Below are 27,521 nucleotides of genomic sequence, written 5' to 3'. Positions count from 1 at the left end.
CTAGAACGCCCTTGCCGTATCCAGGAAGGTGAGTGAGTGGTTGTCAAGCAAACAGTTGACAGCCCGAGTGGCGGTCGTTGGGTGAAAAACATGTCTGAATTATCTTTTTCATAAGGCAAAGGTAAAAGTAATGATGCAAGCAAACAATAATGGACTCGCGTGTAGTAAACGGGAAATTCGGCCTGGTTCTGGCCGGGTCCAGGTGACTGTGATGGATGAATCAGGCCCCTTCAACCCAGCTCCAGCCATGGAAGTCTGTGATGAGGCGGAACCAACTGTGGAACTCTATCTGTCCCAGGAGAGGCTGGTAAGGTCACAAAAGACACAAGGATAGATACACTCTCTCTTCATTGGTATTGCAAGTTCAGTGAACTTTACAGAAAGGGTTGATCCAAACACATCCAGTATCTGTGAGCATCTAAATTAATACATTGAATTAAATCAATTCAGTTGAATTGTGGTTAGCAAATCTGTTTAACAGTGGAGATGTTATGGGCTTTAATCTTAGATGTGCCATTCCTTTGTGAAGTTTTCATCTTCTCCTCAGGCTTGTGGGCTTTGTTGTTGAGGTATTTGGGCTTCCTCGCACATTCCAAAAACATTCGTGTTAACTTGTTCACGGGTGTGAGTGCGAGTGTGAATGTGAATGTTCACGGTCACTGCTTGTTTTTCTATATGTGCTGGGAATTGACCATAAGAAAAATCTCCCCGAACGGCACCGAACCAATATGTCATCAAATGAATGAAAAATAAAAATAATCAAATAAACATGATCCCCTCTCACTTTACTCACAAATTGAATTACTTTGTGTGAAATCTGGGCCTGCTTAATTGAACACTAAGCTGATGTTCTGATACACTAAATTATCTTTGTTTGAAATGCCAGAGATCAATGAATACATATAATTAATTGTCAATTATTGTATAGTATGTATCCTACTCACTTGACAACACATATACACATTTTTGAAGTCTTTTTATGATAATATGTTATTTTCGTGATTTAATTTTTGTCACAGCGGTCGATTGATTCGCACGCCAGCCTCACAGTGCAGAGGTGCAGGGTGCGATTCCAGCTCCGGTCTTGCTGTGTGGAGTTTGCATGTTCTCCCTGTGCCTGTGTGGGTTTTCTCTGGGTACTCCGGTTTCCTCCCACTTTCCAAAAAAAAAAATGTGTTGCAGGTCAATGCAACATTCTAAATTGTCCCGAGGTGTGAGAGTGAGTGTGAATGGTTATATGTCTGTCTGCCCTGCGATTGGCTGGCAACCAATTCAGGGTGTACCTCACCTGCTGCCCAAAGACAGCTGGGATAGGCTCCGGCACCCCCCATGACCCATGTGAGGATAAGTGGATTAGAAAATGGATGGATACATTTTTGTCACTTTCAAGGTGCATCAGCTGGGCGGGAGGTTAGCACCCTAGTGCCTTCGATTGACAATGTGCCACTGGCTGCTGTAGTTATATTTTTAAGGCCCACATAGTGAATATGTTTTTATCTATTGTAGATCAAAAGTGTGAATTTCCTCCATTATAATTGACCTTTGCAGTTCTCTTCCTTTGCGTATATGCTGGCTGTTTAATATACTGTAGATCAGGGGTGTCAAACTCATTTTTGTCGCGGGCCACATTGTAGTAATGGTTTGCCTTGGAGGGCCGTTTTGAATTTTGGGAAACCATATAAATGTTTAATCACCTCCACAATTACATACACAGTGCACAACAAATTTATGAATAACTAGTTTTAAAATCAGAAGTCAAAATTAATGACTGTTATTGTGGATTACACATGACAATTAGAAATGTTGGTTCGGACTTTAGCAAGCATCATGGTACTTGACATGCTTGATTTCCTTTCGCGGACCACATAAAATGATGTGGCGTGCCAGATCTGGCCCCCGGGCCTTGACTTTGACACCTGTGCAATAGATAGAAATCCCATCTAATTCAAACAATACATGATAGGGAACTGTGCTGAGTTCAATCTGTCGTTCACAGGAATTACTGTGCGGAACAAAAGATCTGTCTCAGGTGACTTCACTGGAAATCTGCGTGGACACTCAAGAAAACAGCCTCGGTAACTTTGGTGAGCTACATCGCACATCTGCAATCTTTAACTACCATATCGTTCTTTTAGAAAAATACACTTGCAGTATCTCCTGTATATATGTGGGGTTGTTTGTTGTTTTTTTAAGAACAGTCTCCTTGTGTGATAAATATTTATATGTAAAGTTAATATTCAACTGTAAAGGTCACACAGTTTTCATTAGAATAATAATATGATGGCCAATGCGGACATTTTTGAAAAAAAAAAAAAAAAAAGAAAGAAAACACAAAATTCAGTAAGACACAAAAAAGTAGAGCACCTGGCTAGAAATAGACTGATTTTTAGGGCCGATACTAATACTGATCATTCGTAGCCGATGATATTTGCAGCCGATATTCATTTGCAGGAAAAATGAAATAATCTCAAAATTTTGACTCGTACAAACTAAAACACATACCGGTACCTTTGTTTAAATGGCTTCACGTAGGGCTGCACGATATTGGAAAAACATGTGATATGGGTGTTCAATGCTGTGATATAAAAAGTATTGCAATACTTAACATGTATCTAAAGAAATTAGATCTTTATTTTCCAATAGAATACCATATATATATTCTTTCACATGGAACAATAATCAGGCTCAATGTATTCTCATCTAATTAGGTTATTTAGCATTACTAATGCCCCTACTGTTCTCCTATTGGATGGCTATGCACATTTAAGGATGCATCTGATTGGTCAAGGTCAGATAAACGCATTAAATTTCATAATTTAAATGCATGCTTTTGCGATACACATATTGTATGTGCCATTATCGCCATGATGATATTTTTTCGATATCTATCTGTAAGATTGTTTTTATAAAGCAGCTTTTCAGATTTTTATGCTATATCATTTTTTAATTCACTTTGCCTTGTTTTAAGTTGAAACAAAAACAAAATGACTCCATTGTGAGACAAATAAAGGTTTTCTCTCTCAAAAGTGCAAGGAGTTCCCAGCCTCAGCAACATCTCTTAGACTGTCACTGAGAAAGAAAAAAAAAAAAAGAAACAAAGAAAGAATCCTCTGAGGTTTACAAAGTTTAAGATAATCTTTTACCAGCGTGCAGATTTTAAAAAAAGGCAGATGCCGACATGCAACAAAATGCAAAATATTGGCGCTGATATTTGGCTCGCCTGATAATCAGGCTATCTCTCCACCTGGCTCTCTGGAATTTAACTGAGGGCTTTGGTACGACTCATTAAAAAGGTCATCTTATTTGTCATTTCAATAGCTGATGTCATTCTGTAGGTTCTTACTTGCCCAAGCTGGTGCAGCTCAAAATGAACAACAGTGTCCTCATATCTACACGGTGAGTAAAAATGACACAATACATGAAATGAACTTCGTCTTGAAGTTTTCAAACTGGTTTGGATCCGCCTGCATATCTGCTGACGTCATCTTCCACAGTATAAACTGCCCTTTGTCCATCCATCCATTTTCTGTTACACTTGTGATCAATATACTGTATACCACGTACCTCAATAATGTAATTAAGTAAATGTACAGTATTGACACAAAAAAGTGTTATGAAAACATATAGAAAATATGTTACTTATGCAAAAGATGATTCCAGTGAAGTTTTCGACTGGCAAAGAAAGTGTAGGAAAGTGCCAAATAAGAGGTCGCGGGGCCTCTCCTACTCTCATCACACCTGGTGAGCACCATGTTAATCATTTTCAGATTATCTCTTATTAACAGATTTGCATTATTTTGTATTTTTAGTTCTGAGTATTCATCACTCTTCTTTTGCTACAGAAACTGAAAATGAACTTCGCTGTCAACATCGTTTCACATAGCTCAAAAAAAAGAAATAGTTGTTTGATTTTTATAAGTGATAGGATGAAAAAACATGCAGCAGAAAGTAGTAATGGAACTTGTGGATAAAAAAACACTAATACTACAGTATGGCTACAGTTCAATGTCAAACTTTTATTTGTCCTGTTTTTATTGCCATAGGAATTTGGGGACCACCTTATCCCACCTACATGTTCTCTGGATGTCTTGTTGCTGCCTGCAAGACTTGGATGGCATTTCGACTCTTTCCTCTCTCAGGGTACTGTTCATAAGTCGCAGTTTATTGTCAAAATACTTGTTCATTCAGAACGGGTCTATAAAATTCAAAATGTACAAGCAGTTGTATTTGTTGCCGTTTGTTTTTAACATTTTATCTTCTAATTTTCAGGAATTGTATTTAGCCTTTAACAACGTGTCAGACTTGAGTCCAGTTGGCATGCTGGAGAATCTAGAAGTGTTAGATCTGGAAGGGAATGATGTGAATGATCTCATCCAGGTTCAGTATCTCAGGTTGTGTGGCAAACTGCAGACCCTCACCTTGGAGGGAAACCCTGTGTGTCTGCAGCCAAACCCGACTACCACACAAGTAGGCCAATATGTTTTTATACTTTAGCTCAGGGATTCTTAAATGGTGGTATGCGTACAACTTTTGGTATGCTGGCTCTTTCTACTCGTATGTAAAATAATCACAGAAATTGATTACAAGTAATATATATTTAAAACATGAAATACAATCAATACATTAGAATGAAGCTTGTGGCTACGCATACAGCCTGTTTTATTTAAAAAAATCCAATATAGCACATTTATTTTCCTTTTTAAGTGCAGTACTTTTTAAAGTAGAGTTCTTAAAAAGTACAGGTACAATACATTTTCATTTAATCTTTTAAAATTTAAACAGTTATAGATGTGCAGTTTTGATTTAAATTTAGTGTGCAATTCTTTATAACTGGATCATTAGGGAAGAATTGTATTCATAAAAACGTAATACTGTATTTAAGCCAAGTGCCCCGCGACCCTTGTGAGGATAAGCAATCAGTCAATGGATGGATGGATCGACAATGTACCAAATTTTCTGGAATTGGGGTTGTATCATGGTGGCTCTAGGATCTCTTCAATGGCCAGTTAGTACAACTGCACATTTTGCATATGGCAGAGGCATGGTTTTCTCCTTCTGCTGATTTATAACTGTATGGAACGGGGCCAGGCGGCCCGGTAGTGCTGTGGTTAGCACGTCGACTTCACAGTGCAGAGGTACCGGGTTCAATTCCAGCTCCGGCCTCCCTGTGTGGAGTTTGCATGTTCTCCCCGGGCCTGCGTGGGTTTTCTCCGGGTACTCCGGTTTCCTCCCACGTTCCAAAAACATGCATGGCAGGCTGATTGAACACGCTAAATTGTCCCTAGGTGTGAGTGTGAGTGCGCATGGTTGTTCGTCTCTGTGTGCCCTGCGATTGGCTGGCAACCGGTTCAGGGTGTCCCCCGCCTACTGCCCGAAGACGGCTGGGATAGGCTCCAGCACCCCCCGCGACCCTAGTGAGGATTAAGCGGTTCGGAAAATGAATGAATGAAAAAAAGGAACGGGGCCACTGTAAAAGAGTTTATTTATGCTCACCAACAGAGAATTAATTAGGAAACTAGGGCAATGTAGGGAAGGGCTGAGCTGAATATGTATTAGGCTTGCGCTTTGGAGCAGCCAAGGGTTTGACTTGGCAACTTGAGTTTGCCAAACTCTTTCCAATGTACAAACAAACAACCGCTCATTTCCTCTCTCCCTAAGCCTCACATTCTCCCGCCGCTTTCATTTTCCCCCTTTGAGTTATTTCCTTTCTCTGCATGGTGTCTCCGTAGTTTGGTGGAAGATGAGAAATGTTCAGTTCAAACTTGATGCGTTTTGATCTGATCATTTAAATAATTCTGTTGTAAGTATGCCATCTTTAAACCTTCAATTTGCAGTCACATAGATTTAGTTTACCTTACTTTCATTTGCTCACCCCACCAGATCGACTACAATTATCGGGAAACAGTGAGTGAGTTGGTTCCACAGCTGAGTTACCTTGACAATGCAAGAGTGGAGGATGGCAGGTTGGGCTCGAGCAGCACCATGTGGGAAGAGTGGGCTATCCTCCGAAATTGCCTCAGGCACCTCTCACCGGCATCAACCGAAGACCGTACGCTTTTGTTTTTGTTGTGAATTAACCTGTTGTTTAAAGGTGTTTTAATGACACCCGTGTCATTTTCTCTACAGAAACGGAAGCAACCGGTGCATATAGCTGGCCCAGCTCATCCAGGCGTCTTGCCTCGAGCCTTCGGCCGCCCTCATCGGCAGGCACAACTGGATCCAGACCTATATCAACGAATTCATCTGGGTTTCTTTCCTCTCCACTGTCCACACCTGATTCTGAAGATTCAGACTTAACTGAAGTCAACAAAGACAGCAGTGTCCTCACACATGGTTACATATTCTGATAGTTCACTTGAATGTTTACTTACCATAGTCTCTCTCTCTCTCTCTCTCTCTCTCTCTCTCTCTCTCTCTCTCTCTATATATATATATATATATATACACACACACACACACACATAGATATGCTTTTCCTGTTATGGATGTATTTGCTTCTTTTTAGTATTGCCTCATGATGACGCTCTTAACAAAGACAATGCAAAAAACAGGATATACATTTTGAAGTAATACATAATCTGTGCAGGAGCTGGTAAGATTGTGTTTTGTGGAAACCCTGTCAAGGCTATACGAGCAAGACGTGAAAAGTTGAAGGTAGGTGGCATGAATTAAAGCTTTATTTCATTTTGTCGTGAAAATACATTTTACGATGGGGTCCAGATGAACTACAAGGTCAATATTTTTGTTGAGCATTATTTGGGAAGGGAGATATTTTCAAACATACTGTATCTTGTATTAGCGTTCATTCAGTGATATTTGTGCTGATGCGTAACCTCTGCTGTCATGCTTGACTTTTCTTTTTTCTTTTTGTCTCTGCTTACTTAGCCGTCTTGACTCAGTGTACACTGTATATGTACATGTATTTTTTCCTCACAGACAGTACGCTGCATGTCTGCTTTTACCCCCCTTGACCAGCCCATTCATGTACAAGAGCATATGCTGAACCCTCCTGACATTGATGGGAAAGAGAGCAATGATGTGCTTGCTGAAGTGAGAACCTGGAGGGAGGAACACTGCAGGTATATAGCTCCTTCTTCATTAGATATGGACAATAACTAATTTTAACATCTGATTGTGTAAATTCATGGAAATGTGAATACATATTCGGGGTGGGACTCTTATTCTTCTGTTTCTATTTATTCTACTTTCTTCCGGATGCCCGACAGTGTTTTGGCAAAGACTTTTGTTGCATTACCACCACCTTTTTGAGCATGCTATAAAGAAGGTGGCTAGTGGCGATAATGCATGACTTATTCTGCTTTCTTTTAACGGTTGGCAAATTGTGCCTCTGAACTGGCATAGCAACACGGTCGATTTCTTTATTTTGGTAAGCCATTAAACCAGCTCTGATGCGTCTGGCAGTGCAATGCACAGGTGTCAAACTCAAGGCCCTGCATACAATTAACATGTTTAATTTTTTAAATGTGGGTGGCACCGGTGGCACCAGTGGTTAGCGCGTCGACCTCATAGTGCAGAGGTACCGGGTTCAATTCCAGCTCGGGCCTCCCTGTGTGGAGTTTGTATGTTCTCCCCGGGCCTGCGTGGGTTTTCTCCGGGTACTCTCTGCTTGCGTAGGTTTCTCTCAGTTTCTCCGCCTCCTCCCACATTCTCAAAAACATTAATTAATTTAAGACACTAAATTGTCTATGGGTGTAAACGGGAGTTTAAATAATTATAATAATAGGCAATAATAATAACAATCTGTCCAATAGGCCCAATCTCTCGCCCAAGGTAAACTGGGATTGGCCCTAGTTACCCATGACCCTCATAAGAACAAGCCTCATGGCCAGTGGATGGGTTCAGCTAGAGTTAGCCCGTCTGCCTCACAGTTACACTCTATGCTTTCAAATTTACAGTTTAGGGAAGCCTTTTTCTGTTCTGTCATGACTTTGCCTCAGTGCACAGAGCAAGGCCCAATAAGATGGAAGAGTGTGGTGTGGAAAACTTGACTCATTTGGGATGAACAGAGATTGTGTTCCAGGCCCTCACGTCCAACTCTTAGCATTCTCGGTGTTCCAATATTTTCTTTACTGTGTGTTATCTAACTCTGTGCATATTAATGACTTTACAATGAAAAGTGATGTCCATCCATCCATACATCCACCCATTATCCGAGCCGCGTATCCTCATGAGGATTGCGGGCGCGCTGGTTCCTCTCCTCGCTATTTGCGGAGAGTAAGCAGAGGACACCCTGAACCGGTTGCTCGCCAATCACAGGGCACACAGACAAATAGCCATTCACACGCACAATCACAATTAGGGTCAATTGAGAGTCTTCAATCAACCTACCCTGTATGTTTTTGGAATGTGGGAGGAAACCGGAGTACTCTGAGAAAATCTACGCAGGCATGGGGAAAACATGCAGTGACCCCCGCTAAATGTGATATCTCATGTTAAATTAATCAGCTTAAAGTGACTTCTTCTGTACGTACATGACTCACACATGTCTATTCTAGGCATCTTAAAGAAATACAGAGAGATAGACTACCACAGGTACTAGTTGTTCAACATGGCAACGACTATGAACAGGCCGATTATGATGAAAGGGAAGGATTTGACACTATGAGCAGCGAGAAAAGTGATGAAGAACATTGCGACCCAAGTCCATCTAATTCATCTCTCAAGTCTAAATGTACAGGTAAAAACACTCAGACTGATTCTATTTTTTTTAATAAATAAAAATGTTACACCAGAGGGAAGCTGAACTTTGTGTGATGCCAAGTTGTAAAATATGACTTACCGAATGCCTAATTTTGCCCGTTTTCTTACTATCATTTTCAGACAAGCTTAAACCCATGTCGGCTGATGTGGATCCCGTTTTCTGTGACAACACACATTTGCCTTGCCCTCCTCTAAATTCCAAATCAGCCTCTGGTAGGAAGAAGCCCATAGGAATCCGTGCACATAGGATTCGAATCAACCCAGCCAATTCAGAACAAAAGCTTTCCTGTAGCGAAGGATACAGTGTTGTGAAGGCCACAAGCACTTCACAGACTGACATGCCATTCAAGCAGCAGTTGACAGGGATAAATAAGCCTTGCCCGCCATCGCCTTTCAGCATTACCCATCCATATAAATTAAGTAACTTGGGAGGACAGCAGAAGGACTTCTGGTAAAACAATACAGTATTACTATCATTTGTAAAAGGGATTCTAGTCTTTTTTGTTTGTTTTTTTGCAACTCTGTGTGTGTGTGTGTGTGTGTGTGTGTGTGTGTATATATATATATATATATATATATATACACACACACACATACATACAGTATATCATACAGACACACAAAATCCCGTGAAAATGAGCCTGCTAATGGCATCGGAAATGGAAATGAAGAAAAATGATTGGAAAAACGTTTGCTTCTTAAATTGTGTTTGAATTTAATTACATCTGTCTTTCAGTTTTGAGATGGATGTGTACAGCCTCGCAACGAAAGTGAACTGTCCAAGATCCTGGAGAGAACAGCAGCTTCAAGTGCCCTCAGAGTGAGCACAAATAAAGACTGTCACCAGAATTCGCATAATTAGAAAGTCTGGACGAAAGAGACTTTATTTATATGCTTTAATGAAACCTTTTCCTCACTGGCGACAATGAAACATATTTTTTTGTTTCACTCTATAGGGCCGACCCTAAAGGTGTAAAAACAAAGACAAATCACTTTATTAATATCTGTCTTTGTATTTTACCCTGACTTATTACAGTTGCACCTCTAAATATGACCTATTAATAGGAATGAATAATGGCATGCTAACAAAATGCTGTGCAGCAATGGGAAAACAGTCAGCTTGCAGTTTTGTTTTGACAAATTCTACATTTTTTACTTGAAATCGTTTTTTGAATGCAAATTATACAAGACAAAATGTGAATGAACAAATCGTGATTGCATTTAAACTCAGGTTTAAGGTAAAAAAAAAAGTCAAATGTTTTCAACTGGACATATGACTCATGGTGTGATAGCCTTATGTGCCACTTGAGGGCACTAAGTCTCAAGGATACATTGCAGCAGGCTTGAAGGTAGGAGGTCCTTCGTAATTGAAGTTCTTCAAGCTGCCAGTAAGTAGCCAGAACAATTTTTTGTGTAAATGGCAATATAAATGTATTCCAAGCTATGCTCATGGGGAAGATGTCATCTTTGCTGAATGCAAAAGGAGTCATTTAAGTCTTATTGCATGGTTCTGCTGTCTAATGTGCCCACCCAGGGGAATTGCAAGAGATGGTGATGTCATGTCAGTGCCGTGAATTCAAAAATTGTATTTTCTCTGGCCCCTCTGTCAGTTTTGGCCATTTAGCATTTACTTACAGCACACCTGGTTCCACCTGCAGGTATAGTTGACAGCAGAAAGATAACGATACTCTAAATGGTCATGTCAAACCTCAGATTAGTCATAGTCGGTGGTTCGTACTTGTTTAGAGCAAGTCCCTCGCTGGAAGCAAAATGAGCAAAATATGAGATGCCCCTTTGCTTATGTGGGATAGGACGGTACCCAAACCGATCAGAGTACCGGTAATCATCTAGTGGACAAGTTGCCCACCTCTTTGTACTTTCCTCAAGACACCCCAGTTTTTGTTTTAAATTTGATTTCACTTGTTCTCCAATCGGGTACAGCTCATGCAGCTGCAGAGATTATTTGTGTAAAAAATAATCAACACACAATCACAAGCATAGAATAAAATGTAAAAACTATAGAGTGAAGCTGTTGCAGTTTTAGTCTGGGAGTAGCCTCTGCAAAGTGATTACAGTTTAATGGATCTTCAAGCCCAGCTCCTTCAAGCGTCTGTTTACCTGTCATTTGAAGATACAGTACTGTAGAAGAAATTGGGACAGTGCTAATGAGGGATTTGTACCTCTTTTACTGCCTGTTCCTATCCGGAGACAGATTTCAAAACCGATATGGTCCTTGATCAACAACAATCCCATTGAAGTGCAGCCAACAGAGCTCCAAGAAGAGCTCTCTGGCAAACCTCTTGTCTGAGTAAAGTCCAGTGGTTGTTGTTGGGAACCAGATTTAACCTTTGCACAAAACCTTGGTGTTTTGCTGCTCTCACAGTGGTGGGTTCACAAATTAATCTGGTTTCTGAATGCCCTCCTCGGAATTGTAGTTTAATGAGTCCAGCATCCTTATGAATTGTTGGATGGACAGTTTGCAGACCACACTAGAGTGGGGTTATCCGAAGGCATAAAGAAATGGGTTTTGGGTCAACTGGCCAAGTGTGTCTCGTACTCGTGTGGACTTTATTACTATTCTTCAGATTAGGGCAAAATTCCACCCGGGTGATGTGAGAGAATGTGTCACAAGTATCCTTTTGTCCTGACGTGTGGACAAATGGATGATCTGCGTCGCACTTGACTTGGGTTATCTGAAGGCCCGTGGAGATAGGATCAGGGATATCTTCATTCGTAACTTTAGTGGGCTTGTCAATTGGTTGGTGAGGACCATGCTGATGGGAGCTACACTGCAATTGGGATATATCAGGGACCAAGGTGATGGGTTGTACAACAGCTTGTTGAATGTCTTTGTCACACCTGTGGATTGGGTGCACAGTCTGTCTGTTCGGACATTCCAGTTGGGTTATCTTAAGGCCCTTTGAGATTTCTTGATGACCGTGTTTACAATCTTTGCGGTTTGGTGGACGGACACGGTGTTGATTGTGTCTGCATTCCAGGTTGTTTTTCTTCTGCTGATGGGGCCTGGTCTGCACTTGTGTTTTATAAGGGCCCAAGGGAATGGATTGTGGAAGATCTTGACTAATTTGTCTTGCATCACTGTGGATTGTTAGATGGATATTCTTCTCATATGAACTACACTCATGGTTGGTTTTGTGAGTTTGTGTCCTTGGTGGGTGTGTACTCTTCTGTTGGATGGGGCGATTCTCTTTGGATTTGTCAAAGTCCAAGATGATGGTTTGAAATGGAAGTTGCTGAGTTCCCCTAGCATTCTTGTAGATAGGTGGGGGGGCATTCTGCTGTTTGGCTTTAACATCCAGTTTGGTTATTTGAGGACCAATGGCCATTGGTAGTGTGGAAGTTTCCTTAATGTGCTTGTGACCCCGATGTATCAATGGGCGGATACTTTGTTGATGTACCCTACACTCCCGTCCACTACTCTTCAATTTAGTTGTCTTAGGTGGATGGACACTCTTTTCTGGGGCGTGAAACCGCACTTTGGTGATATGAGGAGCCACAGAGGCAGGTTTCAAGGAAGCTTGTCGAAAAGTTTTGTTGTTAGGCTCACTCTTATGTCGGAGGACATTCTGCTGGCAGGGGCGGCAACTTAGTTGGGTTTCCTGAAGGCCAAATGTGATCGCTTGCAGAAAACTTCGCAATGTTTTTATGGTATTCCCAGAGAGAATTAAGCAGATCCTCTTGTGACTGGGTACGTACTCCAGGGCGTTTTTTGGGTCAACCTTGGAGAGAAAAAGAGAATGCAAGGATTAATGTTTAATTTCTTATTTTCTGGAGGACAATCAAAAAAGAACATATTTAAGGATCAATAACTTACTTTGAAACATTAATGTGACACCATATTGTGTTATACTGCACATTTTTCAATATTTCATTACTGTAATTTATTTTGGTATTTATTCACTGCCATGGAGGTGATGGGTAGTGGCTCAGTAGTAAATACGCAATGTGTTCAGCCACACTTGAGGTCAGCAAAGCTTGTTGCAAGCTCGCTGACACCCAGTGACAATATCCTCCATCAAGTCCGAAAATAAAGCGAAAGTGCAGAGAAATCAATGTATAGTTAGTGGCAACATAAGATGGCGGGCCATAGCTTCACTTTTCACTCTGACGAATAAGTAAGATTGTTAGTCCATTCATATCTAAGTAAGTGGCACCGAGCCTGCATTAACCGCCTTTGTCGCGTGTGTAGGTGACGTAAGCACGTTGCGGCATTGTGAACATAAGTGCATCCAGCCCAGAGAAACCTTTGAGGACAGTCTATGCTGTATGGGAAAACTTCAAAATCTACGATTCTCAGTTTTGCTATTCAGTGTTTCATCTTCAACCACATTGGCTGGTGATCAAAAAATGTTTTAAGGACATTTAAATAAAGTTGTATTCAATCCAATCCAATCCAAATACTGTACATGTTTGTCAGGCTCTTCATCTTCCAAATAATTCATGGTTATAAACAGAAGCACAATTGGACACAGAACTTTTAAAACTGCAATATAACTTCTTGGAGAAAAATGCTTTGATTGTCTGGAGTTGGGAGCCGTTACAGGATGTGAAATGTAGCAAATACTTTTGAGAACATTTACTTATTCTTCAGTTTACATTTGGTTGTTTTAATTCAAATCCATGGTCTACTGTAGACTGTCATTGCCCAAATACTTTTTCATAGCCCAGCTGCTCTTTGCTGCTCTTGCTCTTTTTTTTTCTTTTGTAGAGGCTACAAGTTTATCTTGATGTTTGAACTGATGAACTGGTACGATTTGGACACATTTGACGGCATTTGGAGCTGCATGCTTCACAAGCTTAGTTACATACTTAACAGAATATGATAAAAATAAAATAGAATAGCACTGAACAGAATACAACAGAAAAAAACTTTTAGCCCTGCTAAAAGGACATCCCACTGCAGCTGCTAAGTGTAGAGTAGCAGCACACAAAAGTTGGAATCTATCAATCGGCATCTTTACATGATCTCAGTTCAGCTCAACTTTATTTATAGAGCACTTTAAAAAACACAATAACACATGTACAAAGTGCTGTAGATAACTTAAAACATAAAACATGTGGGCAGAAATAGAGCAGCAGTATATATGGCAACTGCACATAAATAATAAATACTATGCAGTATGCGCATGTGAATGACAGACGAAGGCTGAGCGATTGTGGAAAAAATATATAATCACAATTATTTGGCATGATTTTCATTCAGTCATTTATTTTTCCGAACAGCCCCTGGGTGTATTGGGGCAGCAGACATGGTACACCTAAACTGGTCGCCAGACAGTCATAGTTAGATCGTTATTGAAATAATCCATCCATGCATCCATCCATCCATTTTCTAATCCACTTTTCCTCACACGGGTTGTGGGTCGTGCTGGAGCCTATCCCAGCTGTCTTCGGGCAGTACGCGAACTGGTTGCCAGCCAATTGCAGGGCACACATAGACGAACAAGCATCCACGCTCACGCTCACACCTATGGACAAATTAGAGTGTTCCATTAACCCGCCACACATGTTTCTGGACTGTGGGAGGAAACCGGAGTACCCGGAGAAAACCCACACAGGCACGGGGAGAACATGCCAATTCCACACAGAAACGCCGGAGCCAGAATCGAACCCAGCACCTCTGCATTGTGAGGCAGACGTGCTAACTAGTCGATTACCGCGCTGCCATGATTGAAATCACAAATAATGAAATAATCAGTGATTTATTTTTATTTCAAAACTTTGTATTTATTCCACTACCGGTACTGGGGCGCAACTGCCCAAGACTACCATAAGAGTCTCATGCCCATACTTTTTGGCAAGTACAAGATGACCTTGTAAATATCACGTGAATTTCAAGCCTCTTGCATTTTCATTCTGCCTTACATGTCTGCACACATTCAGACCATGAATAAGCATCTCCCTTTATCTCTTTAACATAGTTATCTAATTTTGTTCTACCATTTTCACAAGTCTTGAGTTTGACTGGGATAAACTGGACCTCAAAAACAAACAAAAATAAATACTGGCTGTTGTTGCTGATGTTCTGCACGTGTTGGCCTCTCAGGGGCAGTATGATTATGTACATGCATGAAGTACACACAATCAGATGAAGTGCAGAAGAAGAAAGTTGCTATTGAACTCTATAAATGTAACTCGTTTTTAACAGATTGGGAAGAGTATGTGACTTGGAGTATTATTTTGCTACCTGTGTGTTCATGTTCCGACAGCATTTGTGTGTAAATACTCATTATTTGACGGAAGGTCGAGGTCGATACTATTTCCGCTTAGCATGTCAATAGGATTTTACATTGACTTCAGCATTAGCTGTGTTTTTTAAAACAGATCTTTTCTTGTATTTAAATATACAATGTGTTTCATGCTTTTTGTTGTGTATTTCAATTTTACAGTAAACTACAATGGGGTGTTATTCAACAGCTTCGAGCATTCTCAGGGCCAACAGGATCACATACATGTCACACGACGTCGGGAAATTTCCATTCTGCACATTAATCGTGTTTTTTTGTGTTTGTTTGTTTTTTCAATAATAATGGTTTTAAGATCGTGAGAAGCCAGAATATAAATCCAGATATAATGTCAATGAATATCCCGGCCCAATGGCAGACTGAATATAAATAGAGACAGGACTGAATGGGACCAGCAGGATGAATGGTCAGCACCATTGTATGTGGCATGTAAACGAAACTATACATGCATCAATAAAGTGTTTATCTACAGTGTGAGAAGTTGAACACCAGCAATAATGACTAACAACATGCAGTAAAGCAACAGCCGTATGCAAATAAATATATAAGCAGAATGCTATCCAATGCATACATTGTGACAGTGTATGTGATGAGTGACACTGAGTGACAACTACATACAGTGTGTATAAATAGTTGAGAACATGCTATTGAGAGCAGTATTGGTTGTAAAGTCCAATAAAACAATTTGCTAACCTAACCTTATCCGGTAACATGATTGGCAGTGTCTTCTTTCAGGGGAAAATGTCATTGAGATTCAGGAAGATCTTATAATTATTATGTGTGTCAACTACTTGTCTTGTAAGGAAGTACATTTCAACATAATATATTCTGTCAATATTATGTTTGATGGCATCATAGCTATGATATCATTAAATTGTAACAAGCTGAGCTCATGTTCTATGACATCATCAAAGCCATGTGATGTGAAGTAATCTTTTTAAATAAATAAAAAATAGCTGTTCTGTGTTTTGTAAGACTATTAGCAATGTCTTGTCTTTCAGGGGTGAGTATTTTTCAGGCAGAAACCAAGATTCAATTAATGAGTGAAAAATATGCCGTTAGCTGTATATTCTTGAGGCACCCTTTCACAGTGTGGCTGTGTGTGAACACAGTATGTGAACTTGAGTTGGCTCATTGGCATTCAGTCATGACTGGCTCTTGCATAACATGGTGCATCTTTTCCATCAACTCTTTCCATTGCTTAAGTAAACTTAAGTCAATTTACAGTCGGTTCATTGTTTGCCTACTTTGCAGTGAGTGGCTCTGTGTCAGGAGGTTGTTTTCTATGATAGTGCAACAAAAAATTACGATAGAATGAAAGAAGAGTCCTTGTAGTTGAAAAATAGCATTGTGTCCATACTTACACAAAGGATATCATGGATATCATTATATCCTGTACTTTCTCTCCAAAGGTTATTACAGTAGACCTGCCACATACAGTTAACCACCTTCAATATGTAAATCTTTCAAATATTTTTTGCTTGTTTTTTTAAAATTAAAAAGTGCATATTGGAGGTTATTATTTTTTGAAATTATTTCGGGATTTGGGAAATTTCAATGGCTGTTAACTATACACTATCATTTTTGCAATCTGAGGGATGGCCTGGACCAGACAGTTCATCGGTTACACTGCACCTATACCACACACAAAATCTGATAACTGTGGAGTGAATCTCCTGAGATTAAAACTGCAGCTGGTTTTATGGCCAGTGAGTGAATTTAACTTGTTCCACATAAATGTCACTGAAATGTGTCAATTACCGTATATTTATTCTGATTCAGTGACAGAAAGTGATGTTTGGCATACATGTTTGACCAAATAGTATAATATTATGGTAGGTGGTCTATTAATATTAAGATTAAGCCTTTCATTGGCATGCATATATACTACAAAGTGCAAACACTGAAAAAAGTGGGCAGCTCAGCAAAGCTCTCCAGAGAGCAGTTAGTCCGGTGCCTTTATCAAAGACATGTCAATATGTCTACTCTAATATTTGTTTTAGATGTGTGGTACACTCCAAGGCCTAAGAAATTACTTAAATCCATTTTTCATTGTCGGGCTATTGTCATTTCAGGTTAGTGTGAATATGAGTGAATGGCTGTTGATCTATGCTGTATATGCCCTGGATTGTTTCGGGACGAGTTCAGAGTGTAGTCTGTCTGTCACCCGAAGCCATCTTGGATAGGCTCCAGCTCCCTCCAACACTCAAGAGGATAGGCAGTATAGAAAATGAATGGAAGCAGTATTTTAGCAACGTAAATGTTGGTTCTAATATCCCCTTTTTTAAACCACCATCCTATTTTTGAAAGTCCGATTCAAACATGTATTAACACCCTCCAAACAGTTGAGTCGAGTCTTCGATAACCTCAGAAAGCAAATTTATAGTAACTTACAATGGACATACACTATTTTCAACCAACACATTGCTAAAATGTTGCTTGTTAATTTATTAAACACAGACTCAATGGAATATTTGTAGAGTGAAACTTTGGGACAAGCAACACACTTCCCTCATACCATGAAAACTGATGGAATGTGTGTTCGCCTAAGGAAACGTCTTTGTTTTGACTTCAGATGAGTCATTTTTATTCAGGAACTCTACCTTGAAATACCTGGAAATACCAACGGTATGAGTTGAGACAGGTTTGGGACGTGCTGTTTGCGAAGTAATGTAAATGCAAAGCGACACGTTCCCTTTAGAGGAACATTCGATTCTCCATGAGATGAACTTATTCAGAGCTAAGTAAAAACAAAACAAAACATTTTTGCCAATTTTGTCATGTTGTAGAACAAACCAGAAACCGAATCATAATTTATGTTTGTGAATTTTCCATATTGTCAACTTGAACTAATGTTCTTTTATAACATAAGGAAATCTTGTTTTTTTCTCAAGCAAATCAGGTGTTAATAATAATAATAGTAATAATAATATAGTAATATATTTACTGCAGTAATATTATAAATTAAGTGGTAGGTTCTCCCAACAGGTGGAATTGTTTCAGAAACATTATAGCTCAAAATTACAACACATTGTAAAGTCCACATAGCGCGAGCTTTTATAGGTCTAACTGAATAAAAAATTAAAACATCTAACATACTTGATGTGCTGGAAAAAAAACAACATTTTTTTCAGATCTATGTTAAGGATACATTTTGGGACACAAAGCCATCTCCGATTAAAATTTGCTGTTGAAAGTGTAAGTGTAATCATTAGTTCAAGTCCAATTCACCTTTCAAACGGGCTCAATGGATTTCTATGAGAACTCAAAAATATGTGTAACATTCATTCATTCATTTTCCGAACCGCTTGCTTCTCACTGGGTCGCGGGGGGTGCTGGAGCCTATCCCAGCTGTCTTCGGGCAGTAGGTGGGGGACACCCTGAACTGGTTGCCAGCCAATGGCAAGGCACACAGAAACGTACAACCATTCGTGCGCACACTCACACCTAGGGACAATTTTGAGTGTTCAATCAGCCTGCCATGTATGATTTTGGAATGTGGGAGGAAACCGGAGGACCCGGAGAAAACCCACACAAGCACGGGGAGAACATGCAAACTCCACACAGCAAGGCCGGAGCTGGAATTGAACCCAATACCTCTGCACTGTGAAGTCAACATGCTCAGCACTCAACTAGCGGGCTGCCCTATGTATAACATACACACCAAAACATTTTTATGTCCAGGAACAAGTAAATCAATAATTATTTGACAGTTTGACATTAATTAACAAATGGTACTATGCTATTTCAGGCTAAATAGTAAATGATACTATAACATTAAAAAATACTTAAACTACCAAGTTTCAGCATACTGTACTGGTGTTTTAACAGTTACAGAAACATAAACGTGGCAGTCTAATACATTTGTTAAAGTACGATATGATCTGTATGTATTGTCATCAGTTAAAATTCGTGTGCGCACTTATTTCAGGTACAAATTCCGTCCCCATAAACACGCCTGACTCTTATTTTTTGCTTTGGGTGCTTTAGTTTAAAATATTTTACTTTGAAATATCAACCAGCAGTCTGAAAAAAACACTTCCGGAATGGCCTGTCAACCGTCGACTGTCGGGGAGCAAGAGTCGTCTGTTCATCGTGTTGTCCGAACGTTCAGCGCTGCTCTACGTCTCAATGTAAGTTGTGCTCTTTTGCGTTCCGTCTGATGTGTTGCTGTATGTCACTAACGTGAAGTACAGTACAGTTCTGTTCGTGACTCTCATCGCTCGGTTATGCAACAAGTGGTGCACCTGCCGATTTAAACTTGGTAAAAACTTGAAATGGACTCACTTGAAATTAGCTGCAGTTGCAAGTCTCGCTGAAGAGTAGTTTTAATAAGTAGATTTTGCTGTGGGATGTATAAATTAAGGCACAGCCAATACATGTGCAGCGTTATACTATTTCTCGTCTCGCTTAGATAAGTTAACCAAAAATGTAAAACATCTCAGTAGGCCTATTACCTATAATGGTTCTAGCCACTGTACAAATTAACATCTAATCTGACAAAGTAATTAAGAATAGGCGGAATATTTTGCTATGATTATTGATAATAGCAACACAGTATAGTATAAACATTTTGATGCAACATTGACTTGTGGATCTCATTAGACTTCATCTGTACCAAATATTGTGTCCTGTAAATAGTAAACATGACACTGCTGAAAGCCAATGACATTTTCTATTGCCAGACAGTTATTAGTTAAGGATGGATGGGGTGGCAACACAGAGGAATAGTGGCTAGCACGTCTGCCTCACACTTCTGAGTTTGAATTTCAGTTGGTACTCCAGCTTGGACCCACATTCCCAAAACATGCATTGTAGACTCAAATTCGTCCAAATGTGGGAGTGGTTATCTTGAAATGGACTCTGTCTCACCCTGGATTCTGAAGCAGTCAAGTGTTGTGGTTTATTCTTGGGGCCGTCAGTTCCCTTTCACTCCCAATCACATTTATTCTAATACCAATGAGTATGTTATTAGTACACTGCCAAGTTAGAACTGCATTTCGATCTGTCATGTGTACTCAAATTTAGAACAGACAATTAATTTGTTTCCATCTTAAAATAGGGTTCCTGCAGCTCCTGTATTTACCTGTATTTACTTTCCTCCTCTACTCTTGACCCTTTCATATTGTTGTTGTCTATACTCAAAAGTATAGATTCATCTGATACTGATATCAAAAGGAGTTATTCATTTCTGGGCATGGTCAAATTAACTATCAACTCTAATATTATAAAGCACTATATAAATTAAGATATGTTATCAATGCTGGTGTGCTGTTTTGGTTTGCATTGCATTTGTGGTTTTCCCTACCTTTGGAACAGATGGATATGGCTTACAGGTATATTGAGATTGTTGGTTGCTTTTTTAATAGCCATTAAATCTTCAACCTGCAGACATCATCTTTAGTTTACCATGTGTTGGTTATTGTTGACTTTGCCACACTCACTGGCTCATCTGCTACCCTGTTATGCCCATTCTTTGTCGTGAGTGGACTTATTTTAGTTTCCAGTTGCAAATGCATGCTTGAGGAACTCGTATACTATATACCAGGGGTGTCCAAAGTCGGTCCTCAAGGGCCGCTGTCCTGCCTGTTTTCCAGCTCTCCCAGGCGCAACACACCTGATTTGAATAATCAGGATTCTTCTAATGCTGCCTCAGACCTGGCTGATGAGCTGATCATCTGAATCAGGTGTGTTGCAGCCGGTAGAGATGGAAAACAGGCAGGACAGTGGCCCTCCAGGCCCCGCGCTGGACATGCCTGCTATATACACTACATATTTCCATGCAGCTTTAAAATGCACGATTGTATTGCAGAGGAAGTACAGTATATTTTAGCATGGGTATTACAGTACAGTATGTGTGGTTTCAGAGTTCTGATTAAGACATCACACCAATGTTTATTTTATCCATCCATCCATCCATTTTCCGAACCGCTTGATCCTCACTAGGGTCGCGGGGGGTGCTGGAGCCTATCCCAGCCATCTCCGGGCAGTAGGCGGGGGACACCCTGAATCAGTTGCCAGCCAATCGCAGGGCACACAGAGACGAACAACCATCCACGCCCACACTCACACCTAGGGAGAATTTAGAGCGTCCAATCAGCCTGACATGCATGTTTTTGGAATGTGGGAGGAAACCGGAGCACCCGGAGAAAACCCACGCAGGCCCGGGGAGAACATGCAAACTCCCAATGTTTACTTTATTCCTTGGGAATTTACTAAAGTATTCTGATAATGTTTCAACACACACACACACACACACACACACACACACACACACAGACGAACTCTGCGCTCACTGTCGGAGCATTTAATATAATGTTTGGGTGCAAATTAGGCTTGATATTGCAAAGCTGCACTTTGTGTTGTGCTTGCTAGCATTGGTAGGTCCTCAACAATTATCTTTTATGTTTTGTTATTCCCTCGCTCCCCTTTTTCGCCCTCTCCTTGTATTCACATGCCAACCACAAGCACCACGCTTGTCTGCCCCTCCCTTCTCAACTCTGCCATTTGGGAATGGCGTTGGAGCAATCATGTGGCTTTTCGTTTGAAAACAGTTGCTTATGTTTGCCATTGGATGATTTCTTTGAAAGAGCGTCGGTCGCATAGGCAACGGGGAATGGCAGCACCACTTCACTTAGCTCTTCAGCTACCCCACCCCCCTCTCCGCACTGCTGTAAGCATGTCTGTGTCTGTCTCTCCCACAGGCAGTGGTGGATCAGGTAGCGCGCAAAACTGTCAGGAGCAGGCTTGTCTCACTCTTCCTCCCCTTCTTCTACCTTTTCACCAGTCAGACACTCACAGAGACAGACTGCAAGAGGTGAGTGACAAAAATGACCATATTGTCTCCATAATTGTAAAACATTGCAACACGGAAGAAAGTTCCGGGTTACGATAGTTTTTTTTTTTTCCATTCAAGTGAGCCTGTATATATTGAGGTTGTATTGTGGAATAGATTAACAGAAAAAAACTGTATTAGGCTTGTGTTATTCACCTGATAATGTCATTGAAAAAAAATGTAAAACAAATATGCAAATTATGATGACAACCATTTTCATCCCCAGGGGGTGAAGGTGTTAAATTTAGAAACTTACCTAGTTTGTGTTTGGGACAAATTCATTTGTTATGGTAAGGCACTTGAACTTCGTCTGACTCAAGTGAATAACCATTAAGAGATGTCTGTGATAATATTTTTTCTGTGGTCCCTGTTCTGCACATTGGAGTACATACATCCTGTGTTGGTGAATGAGAATATGCAGACTGGAGTTTTCTCTTTGCATGGTAACCAACCTCAAGTAGTACCCTCTGTTGGCCCCTTCTTGGGCTCAACCAACCAGGTTCTTCCATCTGTATTGGGTTTCTATGGAAACGCTAGACGCACACTCCCTGCCCCTCCCTTGACGAGCACTCTATCCGATGACCCAAAGAACCTTCTGCTATTCACATACCCAGCATCTGTTTTGGAACACTTCTCCCTTTCATCAAAAGGCACATATTGAAAGGAAGGGTTTGTTACTGTCAGAAGTCACAAATTCTAGCGCAAATAATGTAGCGTGTCATATAGGGCTGGACATTGTTTGATTTTGGACGATTGTGATTCTGATTCATCAATTCAATTCTGGTTCCGAACGGTTCTCAATTCCGATTCTTTCAACAACAACAACAACAACAAAAAAGCTTTCATGTTTTAAATGAATGAGATAACCAGCTATTTTTGAGGCATGAAATAATTTGAACTTGGTTTTTCTTTTGTTATGAACTTTTTACTTTTTATGAATTTTGCTATACATTTCTCAAAGCACTATTTTTAACCAGTATACTAATATCAGGCATATGCACCTGAAATTTTCACAGGAGGGTTTTATTTTTGAGAACATCGAGAAAATACAGTACAGTAATGCAGCAGGTACTTAAAGCATGCTACTGAGCAAAACATAGAACAAACGCAAAAGATGTACCGGTACATTATTTGAGGGGATGCAAGGAAAAATGTATCTAATCTAAGCAGTCTACGAAAACATTTGCTGTATGTGTGTATGCTTGCATGCATGTATATGCTGTGCCCGCTAAGATAAATATTAGCTGTCCATTTGGCATGTGTGTTGTGCTGTTTTAGTTCCCGTTTAACTTATTGTCATAATAAGTATTTTACTTGTTTACTTACCTGATTCTGACTGGTGTGATATCAGGCTGAGCGGTCAGAGCCGAAGTTAGTTGTCCTGCAGGTCTTGACTTCCTACCCTCACTCACCCGTTCTGAATATGCTTATATTTGTATTATATAATTTATATATACTTATATACTTTTGTTCTTCTACTTCTCCTTTTCATAGTTTTTGCTGCTGTAAATTTGGAATTTCTCCATTGTGAGACAAATAAAGGTTTTCTTATCTTAACTTAGCAGCTAATGCGAGGAACAGGCGCTGCACAGTACAGTGTCAATGTAATTAATTTGTTTTGGTTTTTCATGTCCTTAATTAGCGATTCAACATGATTTCAGGATAACATGTTGATGTTGGTAGCAACAGTTTGTGATGGGAAATTAAACTTTAACAGGGCTCTAACCTCCTGTTGGGAAGACATGTCAAGTCAGCTGGCACGCCCCCATGTGCGGCCACAAGCAACTTCGAAATAAAAACATACCAAAACACTGATTTGGGAAGATTGTATTTTGAAGTTGACCTTCTTGCATGTCATTGCCACGGGTGGCTTGATTGTCTTCCCGAATATGCACACTAAATAAACAGGTACCGAGGCAGAAAAAAAAATCTAAAGCATTTTTTTTTTAAATCAAGGCACTCTAAGTGCCCGAGGACTCATTTCACCCCTAGTCTCAGACTGCAGTTCGATGATCAACTTTGTGATCTCGTCATCAGATTTATGGCCCCATATTTAGTACGCTTGGCTGAAGAGAGAGCCAGAGCTGTCAGCTGATCACCACCTGGTGGTGTGTTGGCTTTGATGGTGGGAGAAGATGTCAGCCCCAACTGGCAGACCTACACGTATTGTGAGGGTTCGCTGGGAACGCCTGGCAGAATCCCCTGTCATAAATTGTTTTAACTCTCACCTTTGGCAGAACTTCGCCCACTTCCCGTGGGAGGCGGGGGAGATTGAGTCTGAGCGGACCATGTTCCGCACCTCCATTTGTTGAGGTGTCCGAACGGAGCTCTGGCCTAAGACGGTCAGTGCCCATCGTGGCGGCAGTCTCTGAATCCGCTTGTGGACAACTGGTGATAAGGGATGCCGTCAAGCTGCAGGAGTCCTCTCGAGCCTTTTTTGCCTGGGGGATTCCGGGTGCAGCTGATGGGCACAGGCTGGCCAAGCAGAATGCAGTTTTGGTCTAAATCCTGTTGAACATCTGTGCAAGTAGCAGAAACATGCCATCTGGAGAAAGTGCCCTCCAAACCTGACAACTGGAGCAATTTGCTCATCAAGAGTTGGCGAAAACACCTGCTAAGAGGTGCCGAAGTCTCATTCAAATCAATTGATTGCAGTAATTGCCTGAGAAGTTTGTGCAACAAAATATTAAGTAGAAGGTACCTAAATTTTTGTCCAGGCCTATTTCATAAATTTTTTTTTCAAAATGTTGAACAGCAATTCAAAAGCAAGGTCTAATTTTCATTTGTTAATTTTGGTTCATTATTCAAAATAATATATGTATTATTCATTCTTACTTTTGTCAAATTAAAGTCTCTGTGACGACTTTTATTTCTTTCATCATCAATGGGGTCCAACAATTTTGTCCATGTGTGCGGGTAACATATTTACAAAATGAATCTTATTTTTATTATAGATAATCCATATTGCCAAGCACTGTCGTGATATCACATTCACTTCATTTTCAAGAACGTGAACAAAAAATAGCACACTGATGTGTGTTATTGAGCCAAAGCCTGTTTTCCCTTGGCTGATGTAACCAGGACGAAACCAGCACGAATGCCCTGTTGAAGCCTTCATCCAGCTGCCGTTATGTCATTGTGGGCCAAGCAATTCTAACATATCATCTTATGTATGATATATAGTATAGGCACGGCATTTGACAGAGCGGCACAAACCTCACAAATGGCCATTGTCAGAGAGCTGATCAGTAATCTAGCATATCTGATAAGGCAAATCATTAATTCAGTCTCACGTACACCCACTCTTGGACACTCCAATTTTGAAGATGGTGGTGATGGGACTATTTGAAATTCAACAGGTCTTTAAACTTGTAGTTGAGGTGAATCTGTTTTGCATATGTTCCCTGCTTTAAAATACAGCATCTCATCTTGCGATTGTATTAGAGAATATGAACTATTTTGTACTTTTGTCATGTCTGTGCACGCGGAGGAAGAAGTGACTTACTTTTTATTCTCTATATGTGCGTAATGGATGATTCAAGCTACATGGTCTTTCTAACTTTAACACAGCTACTTCAGCTTGGCTTTGATCCGGAAAACCACTGAGGGAAAAGCCTGACGAGACTGGTCCAGTGAAAGCTTTTAAATGCTGTTGTTCCTGCAGGTGTTTGGATAGTTCTTTTCCCCAGACGCTCCGTGGCAGCCATTTTATAAACAATGTTGGGAGGAAATGGACAGACGACTGATCTGTTGATGGACCACAAATTTTATGACCATTTACACTTGACAAATTGATTCAATACCTCAAAGTCAAACAGACAGACTAAAGTGTGCGGGTTGAGGTAAATGGACACAAACGGTGAGTGACAAAGTTTGGTGGCCCCCGCCTTGCTCAGTGTGGGTCTTATGAAGCTTTTGTTCACCTCTGACCTCTGACCTGTTACCATCTGACAGCTCCCAGGCCTCCAACCTACATTTCCCGTCTATTTAGCCCCCCCGAATTTGGCTTTTGTTTTTGTTTAGATCATGGTGAAATCAGCATTTGAATAAATCTCTGTGTGTGGAGTGCCATTAGTGCTAATGAAAAATGTCCTTCAATAGGAATGGGAAAAAAAATGCATTACATTCATTCAGATGCATGAAAACCATCTCCAATATTTGAGTCTGTGCGCTGTTTCATTGTACTGAACCCCCCAACCATCTCCTACTTCTCCTGGCTCCTGTTTATTCCTGTTTCAGTTATCTTGCTTTTGTTTGATCGATGAAAATACCATATACTTTCTTCCTGGTCAGTGTTTTCCCTTCTAATAACTCAGTCATGAATTTAATTAGATTGTGAACTCCCTTAGCTATGAGTAATTGAAGATGATGAATTGGACCACTATAAAACAATGAAGAATTTGAGCACAGTTATTTACCCGTATATTCTTCCATCCTCCATGATGATGATAATGGTGATAATAATAATGATGATGATGATTATGATTATTAAACAAACTTTGAGTCAGCTTCTCAAAAACGCAGCACAGCATTATCTGGAAGGCACACCTATTTTAAATAGTTGTAAAGTCGGTCTGAACAGGTTGAGAGAAGAAAAACAGGAAATAATTAATTGAAAAAAACCTACTGTTTTTGGCACGCAGTTATGTGGCATGAAGCTTGAAAATGCACACCAAATGCTAAAAGCAGTCTGTAAAAAAGGAGAGGAAATGTTAAAGTGTGTGACCCGTTCAGATTGGGCATGTATGAGTGGTCCAAACGGTAATGGCTGGACACAATTTTGTCGGAGTGTTTGTGTATGTTCAGCGTTCTGTATTTACATTTCTGATATATTCATCAGTCTGATTTACGTAACTTTGTAAAGTCTTCATTCACATTAACATATCGTATATACCAACACAGGCTATTCAAAAGACTTTTTTTTTTTGGCCCTTCTCGTATAACACACAGAGGCTTGTACAGTTAACTATGTAAAGGCAGAGGCATTTACAGTTTATTCACAAAGTATCATGGCTGCCTTTTTTTTTTTTTGTTGTTTTTTTTTGGGTCATTGCTTCAATTTCATGCGGGATTATTTTTACAATGTTTATGTAAGAAAAACATTAGCTGCCTTGTATATTCTTATATTTTTTCCATTTGTTTAATTTTCATGTCCTCCATTTCACCTTAGTTCCCAAGTTCATTTTCATTGTGAAATGCACTTAATTTAAAATTCCACCGTGTAATTACCCTCTTTGGCGGAATTAATAATGAGACACAAGGAATAACTGCACAAGCAAAGCAATAGTCACGGCCTATCTATAATTAGATAGTCATACTACCATGCTGTGGAAAAGCATTTGCCCCCTTCCTGATTTCTGTGATTTTTGCATATTTATCACACACATGGGATTCAGTTAATCAGTTTTAATATCACATGGAGACAACCCAAGAAAATACAAAATGCAGTTTCTAAATGCCAACTTAATATCTTAAGGCGCAAAAAAACAAATAAAATCCAAACTTATTGGGGGTGTCCCCATGGACGATGGGAAGAGGCACAGCCTATTTGGACCTTAATGCTATTCATTCATGGTGCATAAAGGCCAACAAAGACCCAATCAGCATGCCTTCCCCTCTGCCTGCAACTACTCTGAACCTTTTTAACCCCTGGCAAATCCAACCAGTCTGTTGCTATCATAGCTTTGTTCTCATGCCCT

General features: G+C 40.1%; 2 protein-coding genes across 2 annotated transcripts; one reads left to right on the top strand and one right to left on the bottom strand.

Annotated features, from left to right (window-relative positions):
- The first annotated feature begins 130 nt into the window (after positions 1-130).
- lrrc56 (leucine rich repeat containing 56) lies at positions 131-11,219 on the top strand. The gene is made up of 11 exons (XM_086109710.1): positions 131-307; positions 1,997-2,084; positions 3,336-3,396; positions 4,044-4,467; positions 5,881-6,049; positions 6,127-6,333; positions 6,587-6,654; positions 6,937-7,079; positions 8,517-8,698; positions 8,842-9,172; positions 9,458-11,219. Exons 1-11 carry the CDS (start codon positions 131-133, stop codon positions 9,543-9,545), a joined length of 1,938 nt encoding a protein of 645 aa, XP_085965836.1. The 3' UTR covers positions 9,546-11,219.
- Positions 11,191-24,176, bottom strand: LOC147205868 (uncharacterized). The gene is made up of 2 exons (XM_086108483.1): positions 24,051-24,176; positions 11,191-12,461 (listed from the first exon to the last, which is right to left on the bottom strand). The coding sequence occupies exons 1-2, from the start codon at positions 24,174-24,176 to the stop codon at positions 11,211-11,213; spliced, it is 1,377 nt and encodes a 458-aa protein (XP_085964609.1). The 3' UTR covers positions 11,191-11,210.
- Between the last annotated feature and the right edge of the window lie 3,345 nt (positions 24,177-27,521).

This window comes from Hippocampus guttulatus, chromosome 4, assembly GCF_054856545.1.
Source record: "Hippocampus guttulatus isolate MCC_2025c chromosome 4, RoL_Hgut_1.0, whole genome shotgun sequence".
In the NCBI taxonomy this organism is placed as follows: domain Eukaryota; kingdom Metazoa; phylum Chordata; class Actinopteri; order Syngnathiformes; family Syngnathidae; genus Hippocampus; species Hippocampus guttulatus.
This window is presented reverse-complemented; position numbering and strand designations above follow the sequence as displayed.